General features: G+C 31.7%; 4 protein-coding genes across 4 annotated transcripts; 1 reads left to right on the top strand and 3 right to left on the bottom strand.

Annotated features, from left to right (window-relative positions):
- The first annotated feature begins 1090 nt into the window (after positions 1–1090).
- LOC11440580 (very-long-chain enoyl-CoA reductase) lies at positions 1091–3561 on the top strand. Its single transcript, XM_003619129.3, has 2 exons — positions 1091–1515; positions 2923–3561. Exons 1-2 carry the CDS (start codon positions 1174–1176, stop codon positions 3391–3393), a joined length of 813 nt encoding a protein of 270 aa, XP_003619177.1. The 5' UTR covers positions 1091–1173; the 3' UTR covers positions 3394–3561.
- An 8950-nt stretch (positions 3562–12511) lies between these two features.
- LOC112422757 (protein FAR1-RELATED SEQUENCE 5-like) lies at positions 12512–13603 on the bottom strand. The gene has a single exon (XM_024786403.1). The coding sequence runs from the start codon at positions 13601–13603 to the stop codon at positions 12512–12514; it is 1092 nt and encodes a 363-aa protein (XP_024642171.1).
- Positions 13604–13612: 9 nt separating this feature from the next.
- On the bottom strand, positions 13613–14776 carry LOC112422758 (protein FAR1-RELATED SEQUENCE 5-like). The gene has a single exon (XM_024786404.1). It carries the CDS (start codon positions 14774–14776, stop codon positions 13613–13615), a length of 1164 nt encoding a protein of 387 aa, XP_024642172.1.
- Positions 14777–18935: 4159 nt separating this feature from the next.
- LOC11441134 (citrate-binding protein) lies at positions 18936–20270 on the bottom strand. Its single transcript, XM_003619128.4, has 2 exons — positions 19968–20270; positions 18936–19446 (listed from the first exon to the last, which is right to left on the bottom strand). The coding sequence occupies exons 1-2, from the start codon at positions 20235–20237 to the stop codon at positions 19063–19065; spliced, it is 654 nt and encodes a 217-aa protein (XP_003619176.1). The 5' UTR covers positions 20238–20270; the 3' UTR covers positions 18936–19062.
- Positions 20271–22639: the final 2369 nt, after the last annotated feature.

A 22639-nucleotide genomic window follows, 5' to 3' on the forward strand; every position in this document is an offset into this window, starting at 1 on the left:
TTTTGATGTATATATGCACGTAGTTTTCCCAAATTCCAAAATTAATAGTTAGTTTTAATATTTAACTATTAATTGTTTGTTTTTAAGAAAAAAATAATATAAATTTTTAAGTTTGGGGGGCATTTTGCACATAAGTGCAAAACTTCAGGGGGGTATTTGCAAAACGTCATGTTCACTAACAAAAAAAATTGACGGAGGGCGTATAAATTGACTAATGTTGTGAAATTTCAGGGGGTAATTGAAGTTTTGTTAATTTCAGGGGGTAATTGATGAAACTTACAATTTCAGGGGGGAAATTGATTATTTAGTCAAAAAATATGCATAATAAATAGAAATATGTAGATAAAGAAATAATTAATATAGTTGAAAATAACAACGTAGTCTTATAAAAAAGAATAAAAAAATTCTCAAAAAGATCTTATAATTAGAGTCGGACTCGGAGGTAGTTTGATGAGAAAAATAATGGTCAAAATTATTTCATTCATATACCTCAAAAACCTACACGTGTTAGCAAAATCAACTAATAGATTATTGAACAATTATAATATGAGTTTAATGGTAGTGGATTGACACTTCAAACCAGTTTTGCAAACACAATCAATCAAAATATTTTGAATTGCCACGTTTGACCCACATAAATTAAAATAATTAATTGATATGGCGATTGAAAATGTTTTGATCAGTTGTGTGTGCAAAACTGTTTTGGACTGTCAATCCACCACATTTAAACTCTTATACTCCTCCGTCCCTCAATACTTGACCTTCTCAAATTTTTAAGCAGAATTTGACAAATTTACCCATTATAAATATTTTTTGTGGTCTCCATGTAAAAGTTTGTAGTGGAACAAAGAAAGTAATTCTTACTTAAAAGTGAAAGTTTCAAAATATAACAAGGGCGATTCAGTAAAATAATCATTCTCTTTCTTTCATCTTTACACTTTTCTTAATCTGTGTGAAATGGTCAAGTATGTCAAGTATCGATGGACGGAGAGAGTAGTATTTATTTTCTCTTTTGACCCAAAAATAAAGAATTATATTTTCGAAAAAGGTATGGTTTGTATGTTTCCGCGTATATATGCACCACACATTCTCTCAACCAATATCATATATTTCTCATCAGATCCAAAGCACAGTTCCAAAACAACACAGAAAACCACACAAAACAAACAAACCATGACATTCTCCACGTTCCTAAACTTCCTATTCCCACCCCCACCTTCACTATTCATCACCACCATGTCTGTCATAACATGTGTCTCCCTTGCAAACGCAGGTATCAATGAAGTTAGAGGGAAGCATTTAAACTATTCCAAATTCTGGAACGTAGAAAATAACAATGGTGATAAGAAGAAGAAGAAGATGATAAAATTGTCGAGTAAAAGTGGTATGTTATTGTTGTATACTCCTGCTTTTGTTGCTGGTGCTGCGTCGTTTTTGGTGTTTCCTGATGATGGTTTTAGATCTTTGGTTCTTCAAGGTGCTGTTACGTTTCATTTCTTCAAGAGAGTTTTTGAGGTAATGTATAGCATAAGGTTTAATGATACAAGATTAATTGCACTTTTGTGTTCGAAATTTTTATGTTAAAATGTAATGTTGTGAAGCACCGACACGTGTCGGTGTCTGACACCAACACCGAGACACCGACGCCGATGATTATATTAAATTATGTCATTTTCTCAAATTATTATCAATGTCGACGTGTCGGTGTCCTTGTGGTGTCCCGTGTCCGTGCTTCATACATGTAATGCAATGTATGATTTTGAATTGTTGGGGAGTTAATGTTGTAACGCACATGTGACCTAACATTTCAATATTTTTTGTCGGTTGATTTAGAACTTGTAGACTAATGATGTTTCTTTTCTTTTAAAGAGTGTATGAGCGAAATTCGTGTTTGGTTTTTAATAAGTGGACATTGCTTAAAAGTGGGTAATTTGTAGATTTGAATTTGCACTACAACACATCAAATATTTCCGTAGTCTTTGAAGGTATAAGTTGTATTTTTAGAGGACATACTTATGTATGCTTTAAAGTTTATGAGAGGTTTTATTTTTCTTTAATAGAGAACTACTAAATGTTTGTAAAAATTAAATAATTGTGATTGAAATGTTAGATGATATCATGTTGTTCATTAAATTTTTTGAGCTTGAATCACATCCAAAAGCTCCCTCAAAGGGTCAGGGTGTCCAACTCGGCTCTTATACCATGAAAGGATTTTGTCTTGGGTTTAATTTAACCTTACAAAACCGGCATGTAAGGTGAGAATTGCCTCCACTTGCAAACATATGTGCTTGCCATTTCTCATCCAATGTGAGACTCTTCATATATACATTCCTCATCAAATTAGGGACTCTTAACACATACTCTCGTACCTAGTACTAGATATCCAGAGCGTAATCAGATTGATCCGATAGCGGAAACCTAATAGCAAGTGTCCAAACGGATCGTGGATAGACTATGATAAGATCGTAAAATTTGGATTGGTCCTAACTTAACCTTACAAAATTAACTTGTATCGTGATGATTGCCTACTTATAAACTCATATTCGATCCATATCTCTTTTAATGTAGGTATCTTAACAACTTTAATAATCGTCAGTAGTAAGTACAAACCTACCATTAATGCAGTGGATTAGACCACAATTTGGAAAGTGAAAATCTTTGAAACCATGATGATGTAATTGTGATTACAAGGTAGAATTAACACCCTGATACACTCGATTGAGTTAAAACATCTGTAAATGCAAGTATAATTTTAGTTATAGGAACTTAAATTTTAAACACTGCATAACTAATTAGTGCTTCACCTTTCAAATTGTATTTGTTATAGGGTTATTATTTATTGTACGTAATTTTATACTCTACTGTGTTCTGTAATGAAATTTTCAGCTCAATGAACAATGATGTTTCTACTCTACTGTGTAGGTTCTATTTGTCCACAAATATAGTGGTTCTATGGCTCTTGAAACTGCAATCCCCATAACCCTAAGTTATTTTCTCTCATCTGCAACTCTGATCTATGCTCAACACCTCACATCGAATCTTCCAGAACCATCAATTGATCTATTGTATCCTGGAATCGCGCTGTTTCTTGTAGGCGTCACCGGAAACTTCTACCATCATTATCTTCTATCCAAATTAAGAGGAAAAGGTGAAAAGGAATACAAGATTCCTAAAGGTGGCTTGTTTGATTTTGTGATATGTCCTCATTATCTTTTCGAGATCATAGGGTTTTATGGATTTTCCTTCATTTCTCAGACATTGTATTCGTTCTCTTTCGCCATAGGCACTACTTTCTACCTTTTGGGTAGGAGTTATGCAACTAGAGAATGGTATCTCTCTAAATTTGATGATTTTCCTAAGAATGTTAAGGCTATTATCCCATTTTGGTTCTAAATATTGCAAGCTAGGTACAACTATATATTTTACATAATTGTGTTGTGATGTTATTCAAATATAAGAGGTAGGTAGTGGACTTATTTCTGTTGGTAGTTATTGTTCATAAGTGATTCTGTTACATAAGTGATTCTGTTAATACATTTGCAATAAATTTTTCATTGTTAAGTCTTTTGTATCTTGTGTTCCAATGAGTATGAGTGACAGAATATTCTTTCTAAACAAATTGGACTCATTATACCTGGAACTAATGAACATTTCTTTGAAGAGAAGAATGATGATAAGTGATTTATCTCAAAGAAAGTGGTCTTCAACTTTGATGAAGTGACGGTTACGATGACTTTAAATTGTGTTTGTAGTTGCAGTTATACTGATAACCTTTATATTGCGGCAAAATGGGACTGGTGTAGTCAAAATTGTAGTTTCGATATTGATGCGGAGGCGTTAAGTTAAAATCTATTGTGGCCGCAGTTGCAGTTGAGGATCGCAATTTATAACCATGATGGAGAAAGTGAGATATCAAACATTGAAGCATAAGTTATAGTTTTATAGCTTTTACCAATGAAGATTTTTCAAAAAATTGCAAATTACTTTATTAGGGTTGAACATCACTAGCCTACGGAAAGTGTGTGGTGAAAAGTTCTGATATCATTGAAAATGTAATGTTGTCATGTTGACTCTAATATATGACTTGAAATGGTAGAGGTAGTGATATTGGCGTCTCATCATTTAATTATGAACTAGGAATCCTATAACAACCTGAGGTGAGGGACACCTACAGATCATACCATAGATGAAGTACAAATAATTTTATTTGGCATAATTGCAGAATCCTCTATTTTTTATTAGATAGGATTTCTAGGCAATTCCACTTAAGTGGAATTCGAACGACATAAATATCACAAATAATAGGATCAAAGAGATTGAGATTAGCTTCATAGGAGAAGTATGATTGATAGGAAGAAACATAGAGAATTCATTATGAATTGTATTAAAAAAGATTGATGAATAAGTACATGGTTGGTCCTTTTATAGAAATATAGACTTCAATTACCCTAACCACTTGTAACTAACTATAGTTCTCTCGAACTAAAATTTAACCAACCCTAACTACCTTAACTAACTCTAGTTATCTCAACAATAAACACCCTAAATAAACCTCTAAAAACACGTTGAAATATTTCGGATTTTAAAATCTGAATAGGATGCGCGACAAACATATAAGATGAGAAAAGTAATGATCAAAATAGTTCTATGCCACTTTGGTAACCTTGAACATAGTCCAACCCAAGTATAAATCTAATTTACCCACAAAATTGAACCCAAGAGTCTATTGATAAATTGGATTTCAGGTTCGATCAAACCCGACTCAAACCCCATGTACAATCCTATTTATATGATGCATTGCATTTTGTGTCATCATTTAAATAAAAAATTTCTTAAGATATTAAATTTATAGCATTGAAATTTCAGTCAAATAATATTTATTAACTTTCCTTGAAATCTTATGTAGATATCCCTTTGCATTAAAATATATGAAAAAAGTAATTAAAAAGAAATTGAATAGTCAAACGTATTTGATTCATATTTTGTATCAAATTAATTAACCGTATTTGATTCATATTTTGTATCAAATTTATTAACCGTATTTGATTCATATTAATCTTATGTAGATTTCCTTTGCATTAAAATATACTTATTTTTTTATAAAAAAAAAAATTGTGAGGAATATAGAAAGATTCCGTGGATTAATTGGGAGTCGATTTGTACTCCAAAGGAGGAAGGATGGTTGGAGGTTAGGAGGGTTGGTGCTTTTAATTTATCTTTGTTGGGTAAATGGTGTTGGAGGATGTTGATTGATAAGGACAGTCTGTGGTACCGCGTATTGAAAGTCTGTTATGGTGAGGAGGGAGGGCGGTTGAAAGAGGGTGGTAGGCATAGTTAAGCTTGGTGGCGGTCTCTGTGTAGCATTAGAGAAGGGATAGGTGAGGGAGTGGGAGCTGGTTTGAAAACAATACTCGTAAGGTGGTTGGCGATGGGAAAGGGACTTTATTTTGGCATGATATTTGGATGGGGAAATTCCTCTGAAAATAAAATTTCCCCGCCTATTTGCGTTGTCTGTCAATAAGGAGTGTTCGGTGGAGAAGATGGTGAGGGTCATGGAGGCAGATGGTGGGAGGGAGTGCCTATGGCGTCGTCGTTTATTGGCTTGGGAGGAGGAGAAAGTAACGGAGTGTTCTATGTTATTACATAATATTGTTTTGCATGAAAATACCAATGATATTTGGCGCTGGTTGTTAGATCCTTCCCACAGTTACTCGGTGCGGGGAGCTTATCACTTTCTCACTAATTCAAGTGAGTTGGTGGATAGGTCCCTAGTAGACGTCGCTTGGCATAAGCAAATTCCACTAAAAGTATCTATGCTTGTGTGGCGCCTTCTTCGTGACAGACTCCCTACAAGGGACAATTTGGTGAGAAGACGTATTATTCATACCGATGGTGCGGCTTGTGTGTCTGGGTGTGGGCACTTGGAGACAGTAACTCATCTCTTTTTATTATGTGACATATTTAGCTCTCTTTGGTATTATGTCAGGACTTGGTTGGGTGTTGATTTCCTATATGCAGGTGATCTTCGCCAACATTTTATCCAGTTTACTAATTTGGCGGGTTTGCCTAGATCAACACATTTATACTTTAGAATTATTTGGTTTGCTGCTGTTCGGGTTCTTTGGAAAGAAAGGAATGACCGTGTATTCCAAAGCATGGCTTCTGATTTTTCAACTCTAATGGCAAAGGTGAAACTAAACTCTTTCTTATGGTTGAAATCAAAACATGGGCTATTTAGTTACAGTTACCATAACTGGTGAAAACATCCCCTTCTTTGTATGGGTGTTCACTTGTAATTTAGTTTTCTCTGTTTTGTCTCTTTGGTGATCGATGATTGGCACCTTGTTTGTGTAAATACTTTTGGGTGGTTTGCTTTTGGCATACCTTGTGAGGGGCACTCCACTTTGTTAATACTATATATCATTTTTGTTTGTTAAAAACAAATTAGTGCGGCATGTACTGAAAGGAGTTAAACGTGCTTATATTTTTGTAATTATTTAAGCAAATACGACGTTCACGAGCAAAATCTACCTTTTTCTTCTATATAACCTCTCTTTCCATTTAATTTTAAACTTCGTAATCTTGTGGCATGTTTCGAGATAGGACCATAATGTTACTTGGACTATAACTTGAGAAATATATTGTCATAATGAAGGTTGATGGCAGATCATCTTACGTTATTCTTAGCATGTTTTTTCAGTCATTTTTAATAGGTTTTGCCATCAAAGTAGAGGAGTATTAGAACATTTGCTTATAATTTCGAAACATTGATAATGTTTTTTATATTTGCGTTTGTAATTCTATTCTTCCTGAAACTTAGCAATTCTAGGGTGTTTTTGATGTAATTCGCAAAGAAATCATGCAAATCGGCAAAACAAGAACATCTGAAAATTAGTGAAGACCTTGGGAAGGTCAAGAATGAAGATTCAAGAGGCATCATAAAACTTTACAAAGGGAGAAATTATGTTGACAGGTCCCAAAACATCGTATATGAAAGCAAACACCCAAAAACTGAGAATTTGGGTTCAGAATGCCCACTTGCATTGCAAGCTCATGCGCCTAGGGCATGGTTTGCATTGCATGCTCATGCCCCTAGAGCATGAGGTGTACGCCCAGGGCACTAAATTGTGCAGGACAAAACTGCTTTTTCCTACTTTTTTGTGGGAAAAGCCCGGTTTTTTGGTTTGATTAGGAAAAGCCCTTCACAAGCCAAACCCTAAACCTAGAACTTTATGTTAGACCTATTTTCTAAAGACAATTTTCTCTTTATCCTATCACATCTCCTTTTGGTCTCAGTGAGTGTGTTTCTCTAGCAACCACACCTATTTTCATGGTTGATTGCTATTGAAATCGTTGAAGCTCGAAACTTTATTGTCTCAAGGTTTGCTAGACTATTTTTATGTTTTGCAATCCTTGTCTAAACTCACTTGTTCCAATATTAAAACTTCATCTTTCGATCCATCGCTTAATATTTGTGATGAATCAATAACAATTGTTAAACTTCATCTTTCGATCCGTCGATTAATATTTGTTATTGATTATAAGAAAGGTGAAATAGATTAGAAAATACAAAAAAATTAGGGTTTGAGGCTTGGTTTGATTAGGATTAGGTCATTCGACTTATCCAACAATCCCGAAACAAGAAGAGTCTACTCACTCATGTTCATTGTAGACACAGAAGAGAAGAAGAAGAACATAAATAAAATAACAAGAAAATAAAGAAGAACTTTTATTAAAAGAAACAATTGACTGCTCGATGGCTGCTCTATTTATAGTCTAACAATGACTTAAGCCCTAAGAAATAAATCACTAAATTTTGCACAAGAAACTCTGGGCTTTAGGTCAGAAATACCAAAACAGGCAACTTGTCGAAGAAGCAAAAGGACAATATGGGGCGCGCCATCCTTCTATTTTCGGTGAAGGATCTTCAAACTTTTTACACAAGATATTTTTGTATAAGATCTTCATATTTTTGGCACAAATCAGCTCTAAATCTCCTTTCTTTTGCTCCAAGACTAAATCTTTGAAATATTTGTTCCTGAAATTAAATAACTTGCAATTGAATTAAAATAGCTCTAAAAAGGAAATAAAGACAACTAAAATCTAAATAAAACTGACTCAAATAATATATTAAAAACACTAATTATTAACTCATCAAAAGCTTAACAAGTGGGCAGCAAGCTTCCTCAAAAGAGATTACAACTCATCATAGGCTTGCAAAAACGTGTGCTTTATTTCTCAAGAATGGCTGGAACCGAAAGAATGATATGGGCAAAGACAAGAACGTTCTCCATGAACATAAATTATACTTTCTCTCTGCAAGCATCAAGTGGGGTGCATTTTTTAGTTTGAAAATGAAGCTCAACAACTCTTTTTTGGCTTTTCTTCCAAAGGTCTTCATGTTCTATAAATAGAGGAGGTCATTGAAGGTTAAGAGCAAGAGTTTCAAATACAAAACATTTATCTCTCAAAGCTAAACAATCATTGTCTCAATTAAGCTCTTCAACAAAACAATCAAACTCCATAATCTCTCACTATATTTTTAGGATCGTTATCTTTTGAGTTTGTTTTGTAAAATCTCAAACATGTGTTGAGTAATCATGATCCAACAAAATCTATCATCATTCAAAGTGTAATCTAGGTCTCAAGTCTATTTGGTTTTAATAATTTGAGATAGAAAAGTTCCAACTTTTCTTGTGCAAAAGCATAAGATTGTATAAGCTTGTTGAGGTTGATAATATAGTGATTCCGAACTGGTCTGGTGTGATCAATACCTTATAGTTCTAGTCAAAAGTTTCTGTTAGCATGATAATATCTCTCTCATCACTAATTTCAATTTATTAGTCATTTATGGTCCTTGCAAATAACCTTGTTTACTTTCATAATTTATTAAGTTTCTATTAATCTTAAAAAATACTTAATTAATCATTTAATCATTCTCAAAAACATTCTGGTCCAAACACATTACATTGTTTTTGAAGAAACTACTACCAAGAATTTTTCTTGAGTACATAAAACTTGTTTTAGACTTTAAAAACAAATTTGTGTCAAAAAAGACTTTCAAAACAAATTTAAAAAGGGTTACAATTCAAACCCCTATTTCTTGCGACGTTTCTTGCTACATCAAAATATTCTCACCATTCTCACATAATTAACTCATATATATATATATATATATATATATATATATATATATATATATATATATATATATAGGTTTAAATGTGTGTTTAGTCCCTGCACTTTCGCCCAGTTTTGGCATTGGTCCCTACGCTTTTTTTTGTTTGGCATTAGTCCCTGCACTTTCTAAAACTTTTGGCTTTAGTCCTTCCGTTAACTTTCCGTTAAAAAAAAAAAACCAAAACTAACGGTGTGCCACGTGGCACACTAAAAACAAAAAAAAATCAATTTTTAATTATTATTTAATTCATTATTTTTTTACTTAAAAATATCATTAGTCCCTGCACTTTCAGCATTTTTTTATATTAGTCCCTGCACTTTGGTATTAATCCTTGAACTTTTTTTTAAAAAAAAAAAAATACTTTCAATCAAATTATTATGTTTTAATTATTGTTTTGTTCATTATTTTTATTGAGAATAATCATAAAAAAATAAAATCAAAAAATCTTTGTTAAAAAAAATTAAGTAGTAATTGTATTACATTGCAAATGGAAATTGTATCGTATTAACACCGTAACAATAGATAAAAATCAACAAAGAAGATGGAAATTAAATTGCACTTTGGATTTTTTGTTACGGTGTTAATACGATACAATTTCCATTTGCAATGTTATACAATTATTACTTAATTTTTTTTAACAAAGATTTTTTGATTTTATTTTTTTATGATTATTCTCAATAAAAATAATGAACAAAACAATAATTAAAACATAATAATTTCATTGAAAGTATTTAAAAAAAAAAGAAGAAGTTCAAGGACTAATACCAAAGTGTAGGGACTAATATCAAAAAATGCTGAAAGTGCAGGGACTAATGATATTTTTAAGTAAAAAAATAATGAATAAAATAATAATTATATTTTATTTTTTTTTATTTTTTAGTGTGCCACGTGGCGTGTCATGATTGGGCCACGTGGCACACCGTTAGTTTTGGTTTTTTTTTTTTAACGGAAAGTTAACGAAAGGACTAAAGCCAAAAGTTTTAGAAAGTGCAGGGACCAATGCCAAACAAAAAAAAGCGTAGGGATCAATGCCAAAACTAGGCGAAAGTGCAGGGACTAAACACACATTTAAGCCATATATATATATATATATATATATATGAGGGGGGATATTTTGACTCCAAGAGTAAGTGTAATAACTTACTCCAAATTTTGACCTTTAATTCCATTTTCTATTATAGTCAACACTTATTACCACAAAATAATAAATGTCTATTAATTGATTGATTTTTTTCTTCTCCCATTGCTTTTTTTTTGGTTTCACGCTTAAAGAATTTCTGAGGGTTAAGAGCAAAACTTAAAATCATTTCTTTGAAATAAAAATTTCAAGATTCACTCATTCTATTCCTTACAAAAAAGAAAAAAGAAAAAAAAAATTCACTCATTCTATATTTTTGGGAGCCTCACAAAGAAAAAACTGTGTTTGATGGCACTCTCATGTGGCTTTGTTTTCGTTTGAAAAGATTAACATTACCAACACTCACGAACACATTTCATAGTTATCATCATTCTTGTCCAAAAAAAAAAAAAAAAATCATTATTCAATATTAAAATGTTAAAAATGTAAATTACTTAGTAATTCACCCAACATATTTATGCTATCAAATAGAATGAGTGAATCTTGAAATTTTTATTTCAAGGAAAGGATTTTAAGTTTTGTTGTTGACCTTTCCTTGTAAAAAATAAAAAATAAAAAAAAAATAGTTGTTAGCCTTCGAGAAAAAAAAAAAATGGCTGAAGAAAAACAAAATCAATCAATTAAAAGACATTTATTGTTTTCTTATTTTGTGATGATAAGTGTTGACTACAATAGAAAATTGAATTAAAGCATACCATATCATTTAATCTAAACCATTAATTAAAATTGAAATTAAAAGTTAAGATTTGGAGTAAGTTATTACATTTATTCTTGGAGTCAAAATATCCTCATATATATATATAGAGAGAAGGGATCCATTGACTCCAAGAGTAAGTCTAAACACTTACTCCAAATCATGACCATTCATTTTAATTATAATTAATGGTTGTGATTAATTCAATTTAATTGTTAGGGTGGGGTGTTTTCCTCTTTTCAAGTTCACGGCATTACAGTTACACCATATGAATCGTTCTTTTCTTTTTCTTCTACTCTATCAATTTGCATAATCGTTCTTCTTCTTCTTCTCTCTCTTTCTCAATTTAGGGTTCTTTATTAACATGTTGAATCCTTTGTGTTTTTATTCCTAAAAAAAAATCTAGTTAGGGTTTCTCTGATACACAATTTGCAAAAGCTTCCATGCATAATCCTTCATTTTCTTCTTCTCTCTCTATCAATTTGCAAAAGCTTCCATGCTTCTATTTTAGGGTTCTTTATTAACATGTTGAATCCTTACTTATCAATGGTGGTTCTTCACAATGAAAATTTTGTGTTTTTTGTTCCTCCAAAAATAAAAAATCTAGTTAGGGTCTATTTGATACACAACCTTTGATTGTTATTTTATAAGAAATTGAGTTTATGTGCATCGAAAAGAGTGGTTGTGGAATATTTGAGGAGCATAATATTTAACGGAGAAAACTGATACAAGCAAAAAAGAAAGGAGAAGCTTCTCTGAAGAGAAGTTACAAGGAGAGAGATTCTAAGAGGGAGAAAATACAAAACCATTTGTTTTCAATTGATTAACAGTGTTAGTGAATTGTTACAGTGGAGGGAAAAATGATAGTTTTATGTGAATGGTATTAGGATCTCTTTCTTAAGTCGACAAAAATGATACCAGTTTATTAGGACCTCTTTGAACAAAATTAATTAATTGTTATATAGTTACATAAAATAGGATGTCATGTTTATTGAAAAACTAACAAATTTTATTGGTCTGGGAGCTGTTTTGCTGTTTCAGTTCAGCTGCCTTTGGAACAAGTTTTGTTGTTTTACTATCGACAAATTAATTAATGGTCATATAGTTACATAAAATAGTTACAAGTTTTGCTGTTTTACTGTCGACAAAAATGTATTGCTGTTTTGCTTTTCAGTTCAGCTGCCTTTGGAATAAGGGTTGTCTATTGCCCTTTTGGTACTACTTGTGCTAGGGCTGTCTATTATCAACAAAAAGTGAGCAACACGCCAGAATAAGGGAACAACAATAATCGATTCCTTTTCTTATAATAACAATAAAAATGACATATTAAAATAACCAACTCCATTTCATTTATTGGAAACAGTATTAATTCAAAAATAAAACTGGAAAATTGGAAATTGGAAACTGGAAACAGTATTAATTCAAAAATAAAATAGTAAAACATCCAACAATACAAAAGGGATAATTTCTTAACACACTATGCCATTAACTAATAGTATTAATCATTTTGATTTCTTTTCTTGCAAGTTCTGCTGTTGTGACCAGATTCACCACACTCATGACATGCTTTTCTTTTGACTGCTACTTGTTGAGCATGTGACAGTTCAATTCCACTCTTGAATCTACAATTTTGAGTGTTTTTCTGTCCATCCTTCTTTCTCCCTTTTGTTTGTGCATTGCGTGGATTTCTAATAGTCAATTCTAGTTCACTTTCTTCCTCCGACAAGCAATTTTGGTTGACATTTTGGCTAGATTCCAAAGGAGAAACTCCATCACTGATACCTAAATTTGATTTCTTCATTGCAATGGCTGACATACGAGTGCGCCTCAAATCAGATATAATGAATTTGTATATCTCATCAGACTCTTCAGCCAAATCAAGTAATACCTTTGCTTCTTGTTGAGCATGCATCCTTCTTAATATCTTTGGTGTGCTATTTTGACCATCAAAATTACTCGTCGTATCACAAACTTCAATGCTTCTGTTAGCATTTTTAGTCCAACGCTGCAAAATAAAATGGTCAGGAATTTGAGTGATACCTTTTTCTTGAAAAATTACTAGTATATGCCTGCACAATATCCCCAAAAACTCATATAATTGACATCCACATTTTGCAATCTGTGCGTCCAAATTTATATCAACGAAAAACATATCTCGAGCATTGTAGTTACTGGAAACTTGATAGACATAGTTATGTCCATCTTTGCTAATCTTCTTTTTTTTAAATTTGTAGATCTTCCTGATCTCATCTTGAAATTTACCAAAAATGTTTCTCGAATAAATAGACGCAGCATGCTCCTCAAGTTTTGACCCTGTAGCCAAAATGCGTTTTTTATGCCTACTTTCATAATCCTCTCTTTTTTCTACTTCTAAGCGGCTATCAACCGCCTTTTCAAATTTCAACACAAATTCTTGCAATGTTGTAGATGCATTCACAAAAGAATCAAAAAACGCATTGATGCTCTCACTTCTTTGACTTGTATTCATCCCAGCAAAAAAACAGCTTCTATTATAAACTGGTATCCAAGATTCTCTAATTTTATATAACCCTTGAAGCCATTCATTGTTGTCTAGTCCGTACTCAATCATTAATCGGCTCTAGTTTTCTTCAAAACTTTCTATACTTGGTGAAACATTAATGCATTTTTTCAATTCTCGCTTGAAAGTGGAATTTTTATGATAAACATGAGCTAACTTTTCAGCAAATTTTTTCCTAATATGCCATAAGAAGAGGCGATGTCTAGTTTCTGGAAAAACATTGGCTAAAGCACCTTTCATAGCCAAATCCTGGTCAGTTATGACAGATTTGGGCTTTTTACCATCCATTGCCTTAAGAAAAGTTTCAAACAACCATATAAACGAGCGTTCTGACTCATCTTGTAGTAAAACACAACCAAATAAAATTGATTGATAATGATTATTCAATCCAACAAACAGGGCAAATGGCATACTATACTTGTTAGTCTTATATGTGGTGTCAAAAGATATTACATCTCCAAATTGTTGGTAAGCTAATCTTGATTTAGCATCAACCCAAAAAAAGTTTATCATCCGAGAATCTTCATCACATTGGATTTCATAGAAAAAGTTTGAATTTTCTACCTGTTTCTGTTTACAATAATTAAAAACAGCTTGAGCATCTCCAACGTCTAAATTTTTTCTTCGAAGACTTCTAACATGATTCCAACAATCCCTATTAGAGAAAGCCAAGTCCCCTTCACTGAACATTGTAGCAACCTTTCCTGTCGGTATACCTTCTTCCTTAAAATGTTCAACAAGACTTTTTGCAGCACCATTCATGCTTTTATGACACCGCATATAAGACACACTTTTAGGGCTAACCATGGGATGGTTATGATCATTCTTAAATGAACATATAATCCAATTTCCTTCTAATGTACCTCTTTTAACAACAAGTGTGGCTAGACAACCAGTTCGAGAAGTAGAACACTTTCTTTTAGTTTGATTTGTGCCATCTTGGATTTCTTTGTTTGTTGAACTTTTCACTATATGATGACCTTCATTACAACATACAAAGACAGCTCTCTTTGGTTTAGTTGAGCGAACACGTACTCCAAAACCCATCCTTTTTGCAAATGAATTATAAAATTCTCTAACCTTTTCCACAGATTTGAATTCCATCCCCTTACAAGGTTCACTATTTAATTCCACACCAACATTAGGAGCAGCAACTAAAATATCTTCTTCAGATATTTCCACATTTGTTGACTGTGTGGCTTCTTCAGGAACATTACCATCCATAATTGACTAATGCACCTGTTTTTTATAAAAATAATTGTCAATTCAAATCATTAAACAATAATCAGAATTATGATATATTATTTTAACAACATAGTTATATACCACGATACACAATGTACAAGAAGTACAAATGGATCCAAACAAAAAAAGCCAATTATAGTTGAAGGACTAGTACAGTCCATGAACGTAACAATAAAAAAAACACAGCAAAACACCCACGATAAGTATAGCACAGGACATAAACCAATATACAGCAAATTATATCATCTTTATAAATTAGAAAGAAAAAAATGGCCAAAATAGAAAGGCATCGATTTATCAAAAATAAAATAATCTAGAAAAGCTTCTATCAAAAAAAAAAAAAAATAGAAAGGAATCACAAAAAAAAAACATCGAACCCTAATTATATAAGAAATTGGCAACACAAATAAAATATAAAATAAAACATAATTAGCAAGTTGATTACCTCTATATTGAAAAGAAGGGCATGTGCTTAACAATGGATGTAGCAGGTGGAGGTGATAAACACATTTGACAAATGACGATAACTGTGTGTTTTGTCAGAAAGATAATTGTGAATTGTTGTGTATTGGAGGATAAACGTGTGCTGCTGTGGAGAGAGGAAAACACCCCACCCTAACAATTAAATTGAATTAATCACAACCATTAATTATAATTAAAATGAATGGTCATGATTTGGAGTAAGTGTTTAGACTTACTCTTGGAGTCAATGGATCCCTTCTCATATATATATATATATATATATATATATACTCCTATATAGCATTGAAATCTCGGTGAAATAGTTATAAATTTTCGCGAAATCTCGCCAAATATTTACACCCTTCAAAATGTAATTAATATAAATAAATTATAAAAGGAATTAAATATTCAAATGATTTTGCTCCAAATTTTTGTATTAAATATGTTTGACTTGTTATTTATTTATTTACTCTTTTTTTCTTATATTTTATTCTGAAATGAGTATCAAAGTTCTCGCAGTTTCCGCCTCCTCCAGTATAAAAGAAGCTGAGATATATGCAATATAGAATGATATAGGCATATGAGCAAACAAAACTAACATGAGTTCTTGTACAATAAAAACTATCAAAATTGTATGAGAAAATTTCTTCTGAAGTTAAACAGTATCAGATTCTGAATTTACATCAACAGAGGTATATGTTTTTTTGCTTCATCATTTTACTATAGCAATTTACAAATCTTTTCTTACTGTATTTTAAGGATCATGTTATGTATATTAGACATTGTTTTATGTTACAATTTATTTGACACTATAAAAGTTTGCAATTTTCTTCTTTACTTTTGCATTATATGTTTTATGCCTCGAAAATTCATTATTGTTCATTATTGTTCTATCCATTTTGATCAATACAAAATTTATCAATTGTATAAATGCAATTTCAACGTTGCAACAATATAAAACTCAAGAAGATACAAAGATGCAAGAACAATACTCCCTAATGGATGCTATGGGTTTGAAATGAAAAGTAAGGAAAATAAATTAAATTTTAAAACATCAAATTATTATGTACATATCATTTGATGTTAGTTCTTTTGAAATCAAGACATGGATTTAGAAAAGACATTAAAATTTCATCATCTTGATTGTCTACATTCTTGTATACATATCATTAGAGGAACTTCATACGACCTCTAATGCGGCGGTTCAAATGGAAAAAGATAAGACTCAAACAAATTGAGTCACAATAATTAAGTTATAGTGGATTACTTGAAGAGTGTGACATGGTAAAGTATATGACATCTGACTATTTTAACTTAAGAGTCTAGTTCGAAATCGTTTTGTAATGACCAATATATAAGATAAAATGGCCAGGGGTGTCGTATGATTTACCATGTAAAATTGTTCACGTAATCTACTATAGTTTAATTCTTGTGACTCAATTTGTTTGAGTCTTGTCTCAGTCCATTTAAATCGCTACATTAGAGGTCGTATGAAGTTCCTCCAATGATTTGTACGCAAAAATAAAAACAATCAATATGATGAAATTTTTAATGACTTTTCTAAATATATGTATTGATTTCTTAAGAACTAACATCAAATAATATACGTAATAATTTGAGGTTGTAATGTTTTTATTTTATTTTCTTACATTTTGTTTTCATACTCATGGCATCCATCGTGGGATATGAGTATTGTTGTTGTATCTTTATAAGTTCTTGAGTTTTATTGTTTCATCTTTGAGAGTGCATAATATAGTTGATAGATTTTGATTTGATTAAAATGGATAGAACAATAATCAACAAAGGATCTCACTCTTGCTCTTTGTGTGATGCATCTTCCACAAACCATTTCAATCTTCTGAAAAATAGTTTTCTAACTATCAATTTTTCGCTAAGCATGTACTATTATTTTTATTAAAAATATATTCTGAAAAGTTCAATACAAAACTTAAGTAAGATCAAAAAACAATTTATTGTAGTCAGTCTTGAAACAAAACACAATTATAACGTTAAAACAAAAGCATGTCATCGTATGTGGAAAACAAAATTAGGAATATTTTAAAAATTTCAAGGCATAAAACAATGAATGCAAAAGTTTTTTTTTGAAGAAGTTAAATTGGCCCACCTAAACTGACATATGAGAGAATCGAACTTGAGACTTCGAGGAGGAGCACACTCCCAGATCTCATACCAATACCACATGGCCAACCCAAGTGGGTTATACAATTAGAGCTGTCAATTGGGCCAATCCGGCCCATCCCGCCTTAACCTAGTGGACTAGCTCATATAAATGGTCAGAGAGGGTCAGCCCACTTGATTCATGGGCTAAAAAAATTGAGCCATACCCAATTAGTAGTGGGCTACATGGCCCAATGAGCCAGCCCGACACATTTTAAAACGTATTATTTTATCTTTTTGATATTAAAAAAATCACATACATTGTTATCCATTCTTTAAAAAAAGTTATTATACTTCAAATAAATCAATTTGTTTGTAAACTTAGTTAATGATATACAAAACATCTACTAAATGAGCATCCATAACAGATAAATAGCACAAAGACAGATGTGGAGAATATTTATCACGATTCATAAATTGCAACCTTGAAGACGATAAAATTTCGTCTTAAATAATAAAATAATTCAATTTTACATAATAAAACTATTTTTTTTAACTATATTTTATTTTAGTATTCTTAAAAGGTTGGCCCATACACTCAGCCCAGGCCGGCCCATGTAAATTAGAAGCCCCGTGGGCTGCCCCACACAAAAATAGAGGGCCGATTGGCTGGCTCGGTGGGCTTGGTCCATTTTGACAGCTCTAATAGAATGAATGCAAAAGTGAAGAAGAAAATTTCAAAATTTTAGAGTCAAATAAATCATACAAATAAGTTAACACGACTAAAAAGTCAAATATATTTTATACAAATAAGTTAGATATTTGAATTAATTATTACTTTTAATCTATTTTGGAATGAGTACATATTTTACCGATATTTCGAGAAAATTGATTACTTATCAAATGTATCCTTGATCAATGTATATTCAATCAACATAAAGTGCACAAAAGGTTTTCCGATGCCGCAATGTTATCCCAGTGCACGGGGTAGGTAGTTTGCGGATGATGTTGCAATGAGATTGGACAGAGAATCTAGAGAAAACTCTATAGAAGAGTCGATGAAAGTGGTAAAAATATGTAACCTCCCCTTGTTGTGGCGCGCAAGAACCTTTTTTTTTAACAAGGGCGCGCAAGAACCTTTATATAGGGATTCCCACCTATAACATTTTCCGTGAAATCCGACAACGAATGTAGGAGATCTGTGGAGATTAACATCAATGGTTCCGATCAATGGATACGTGATTATGTGCGGTCAAGTGCACGTGAGTTCTTCTGTAGTCCCCTATCTGGCTAGGATTATGGGTTATTGGGCAGCTACATGTTAACTTTGGATTATCCGGTGCCTCTTTTTCACGGTACCGAAAGATTAACACAAAAAAGTGCAATTTTATTTTTTTGTAGGGACAAAAAAAAATTAAATTATTGGGATATATATCATCGTAATGAAGTGAACTATTGTGTTTATTATATTTTTGTTTTACATTCATTTCCCTTTTTATTGAATTTAATAAGCAATTTCCCTCTGACCAGACCAAGTGTAAAGTTGCACTACAAGAACTTTAATTATCATATCATATCATTAATCATCTTAAATTTTTACAAACATATATGTATATACAAATCCCTCTCAAATAAAAAAGTATAATATACAAATAAAGTACTATATTAGAAATAGTAAAGTGTCATCATTTTTTATATATTTTGATATCTCTCCACCTTGATTCCATGTAATTACTTATATCAACAGGTGCAGCATAAACCCCACACTTAAAGTACAAATCACCTGGCCCTTGATCCTTTGTTTGAAACTTCTTTTCTCCATCAATGAACACAGTCACTATTCCTCCATCCACATCATGAATGATATTAAGTCTGAACCATTTATTATAAAGATTCTTAGCCACCAAGTCTGTGCTGTAATACCTCATATCTCCATTGTATATTCTTAGTAGCAAAGTGGTTTTACCATGTTCTGCACCATGGATCTGTGCTATCGTAGCACCTGATGTTATCTTTGGCACATATGCATAACCTTCAAATTGCCAAACTCCAGAGTGGTAGTCAAGTCCCTGCATATATAACAAGTTAAATATAATTTTCTATGTAAAGACAGGGTTGGTGATGAGGGCGGGCAGGAGGGGCGGCAGCCCAAGGCACCATTTTTTTAGAGGCACCAAAATTATTATTTTTACTTAGTAGTCGGTACAATATAGAAAAATTTCTTTTTAATTTGTTTTGATTAATTCTATTGAAAATATCTTTTTAGATTATAAATGAATCTTGTGCAACAAAAAATACAAGAAGAAATTAGAATAATTAAAAGGGCATAATTTTTTTCTTTCACCCAGTGCATCAAAAATCTTAGGATTGACACTATGCAAAGACACAATATAGATATAATATCAAATAATTATGTACAAAAATAAGTACTTGGGAACAATTTTTTTACAATATGTGAAATTGGACCATGGCTTCAGGGATTGCATTATTCGAAAGCTATGGATATATGTGGGATCAATTTTTTTCCAAAAATGTTAGCAATTTTGAGGGGTCTATTGAACAACGTAGTATATACCAAAGGGAAAATTACCTTTATCCGAATTTCGGTGCGTGGTTGAGTAGGGCTATCAGGAGAATAAGGCTTGTCATGAGCATAAACCCAAAATCGATGAACACCATCAATGAAGCTATACCTTTTCTCAATTGGTATATTGTATGGTTTCTGCACCTCAAAATTTGCTTCAGTCAATGGCACAGAGGTAAAACCATCAGTAGGATCATCACCATGTACAAGCACTGTATTTTCTATAGACACAAGAATGAACAAAGATAGAATCACAAAAATGTAAGAGCTATACATTTTTACTTCAATTTCTCCTACTTGATTCCTTCAATAGAATATTGTGAGTCCTTTAGAGAAGTATAAGGTCATATATATAGCCACATCACACATAAGAGTCTAAGAGTTTTAAAATATATTTTATTAGGGTTTTGTATTGGATTAATTGTTCTTATAAAAATGACTTGTAAGACAAGAGGTGCCATTGCTACTCTATCTAAACAAAATTTGGGTCTTATCTTTATGTTATGAAGGACTTGGATTTTTTTTCCAAAACACCAATGAGATCCAACATTATTGGGTTTGTGCAAGCTATATCAATGCTTAACATTATCGATATGTCCAAATATCATATCAAATTTTTACTGAATAAAGAATGAGAAAGATATTAAGGAGCCGTTGGACATCTCCAGGAAACTACAAATCCTCTACCGCTCACTCATATATTATATATATAGTAAAAAATGGAAAAAAAATGTATAAGAGGGGGGCCAAACAAAACCCTCAATAGAAAGCAAAAATTACGAAACATAAAAATTAGGTAACCCCGACCAGTCCCTACAGAAATCTCCTCCATCAAACTCGGGCATAAGGTCCCACCATAAGGTCCAAATATCATATCTGAATTTTATATTAGGTTTAACATATTATAGGCTTTATATTTATTCTTCGCAAGACTTCTATTTTTCCAACTATATATATTATGAACTTATTAAATATTGAAATGAATACAATATTTAGAATAATATTTAAATTAAAAAACTGGATTACTATATGTTGCATAATCCAAAGATTAAATTGCTTTTAAATGTTGACGTATAATTGACTCTTCATATATATATAAGTTAAAAAATGTTTCACTTCATTTGTACCTGAACGTTGTTTGTGTCCCGTGAATAAAGACTATGTAAGGTTCACATGTTGTACTTTCTGTTAAGATTGGAATATTGATTATAGTTTTGGACTCATCAGAATATGCTTATTTTTAACTTATTATTTTTTGAGGGAATTTTTAACTTATTATTATCGGTGCATTTATTTAAGCAAATACGACGTTCACGAACGGAAACTAACTATTCAAGACATGAACAATCTACTTTGTCAAAAAAAAAAAAAAGACATGAACAATCTACTTTTTTTTCATTATTAAACAATATAATTTTGTCCTTATAAGGATAATGCATAATAATATATTCAAAGTTCAGGTTCAAACCCCGGCAAAAAAAAAAAAACAATGTAACTCTTTTTAAGGACAATTATTAGGGTTCTTTGTTATGGATTAAATTTATGATTAAAATAAAAATGATTTTGATATTCAATAATTTAGAGATGCAATTATTACCAAAAAATAAATATAAAAAATTCAAATATGAAATTTTTTGTTAAAAAATTACCTAAATATTGTGATAATTATTTCGAGCTGAAATTATTCTCACTAAATGTGATAATGAGCATTGGTGTATTATTTCTTTTTTATATATATTTGGAATTAAGGTTTGAAATATTGTAATTTGATGACTGAGGTGGCAAATGTGATTGAAGGTGCATAAACGCTGCAACCGAGAGGACAGTTTGGCACCTCCTTCCATTTTCGATTGGAGAATGTAATAGATATTGTGGAGCGCAATCAGATTGATACTTTGGGAATGGTTCAACGCATAATACTCATATTTTAGAGCCGATTAAGCCGTTGAAGACATCAGCTGTTGCGACATCTATTGGTGTGTCTACTGCCACTTCTTCTAGGAGGGAGATGGTTCTTGAAACACAAAAGGTGTAGCAACCTAGTATACTGTCTAGTTCTACAAAAGGATCTTAACTTGATTCGTCACATTTTGGTTCCAAATAAGGAGGATTCTAATGAACAATTTTTACTCTACCTAACTAAGAAGAAGAAAAAAGAACTCTATTGAATTGCCTACAAAACCCGGTATAAGGGTGCAATTACTCCTCTGACTCAATAAGTTAGAACTCACATTTTATCGTTCAGAAAGGATATGCTTGTGATGATAAGCTGACTAGTCATGGTCATGTTATTTCAAATGTTGTCTGGTAGAATTCTTTAATTACCTATATTTTGAATTTTGAATTCCCTTAGTTCACACTTTTGTTGTTATTTTTTAGGGTTTGGCCTAGTCTCCTATCTGTATCGTTTTTCTCTTTTTCAATAAAATTTTCAGAGCAGGTGGTAGAGGATGGGAGCAGATTTTTTATGCCTTCCATGCTCTTTTGATTCATCAAAAAATAAATTTAATCTTTTTAAATCAAAATCTACTTTTTTCATTATTTTTATTTTTCAATAAATTTTTCTTCGTTATTAAACAACATATCTTTTTTAGGCAAATTAGGGTTCGTTTATTACGGATTAAAATAACAATGATTTTGACATTTAATAATATACAGATGTAACTATTAGCAAAAAA

Source organism: Medicago truncatula, chromosome 6 (assembly GCF_003473485.1).
Source record: "Medicago truncatula cultivar Jemalong A17 chromosome 6, MtrunA17r5.0-ANR, whole genome shotgun sequence".
NCBI classification, from domain to species: Eukaryota; Viridiplantae; Streptophyta; class Magnoliopsida; order Fabales; family Fabaceae; genus Medicago; species Medicago truncatula.

Coding starts and splice junctions, on each gene's coding strand:
- LOC11440580 (XM_003619129.3), top strand. CDS start 1,174: ATGACATTCTCCACGTTCCTAAACTTCCTATTCCCACCCCCACCTTCA. Junction 1,516..2,922: donor TCTTCAAGAGAGTTTTTGAG/GTAATGTATAGC, acceptor TCTACTGTGTAG/GTTCTATTTGTCCACAAATA.
- LOC112422758 (XM_024786404.1), bottom strand. CDS start 14,776: ATGGATGGTAATGTTCCTGAAGAAGCCACACAGTCAACAAATGTGGAA.
- LOC112422757 (XM_024786403.1), bottom strand. CDS start 13,603: ATGATTGAGTACGGACTAGACAACAATGAATGGCTTCAAGGGTTATAT.
- LOC11441134 (XM_003619128.4), bottom strand. CDS start 20,237: ATGTATAGCTCTTACATTTTTGTGATTCTATCTTTGTTCATTCTTGTG. Junction 19,447..19,967: donor GCACCGAAATTCGGATAAAG/GTAATTTTCCCT, acceptor TTATATATGCAG/GGACTTGACTACCACTCTGG.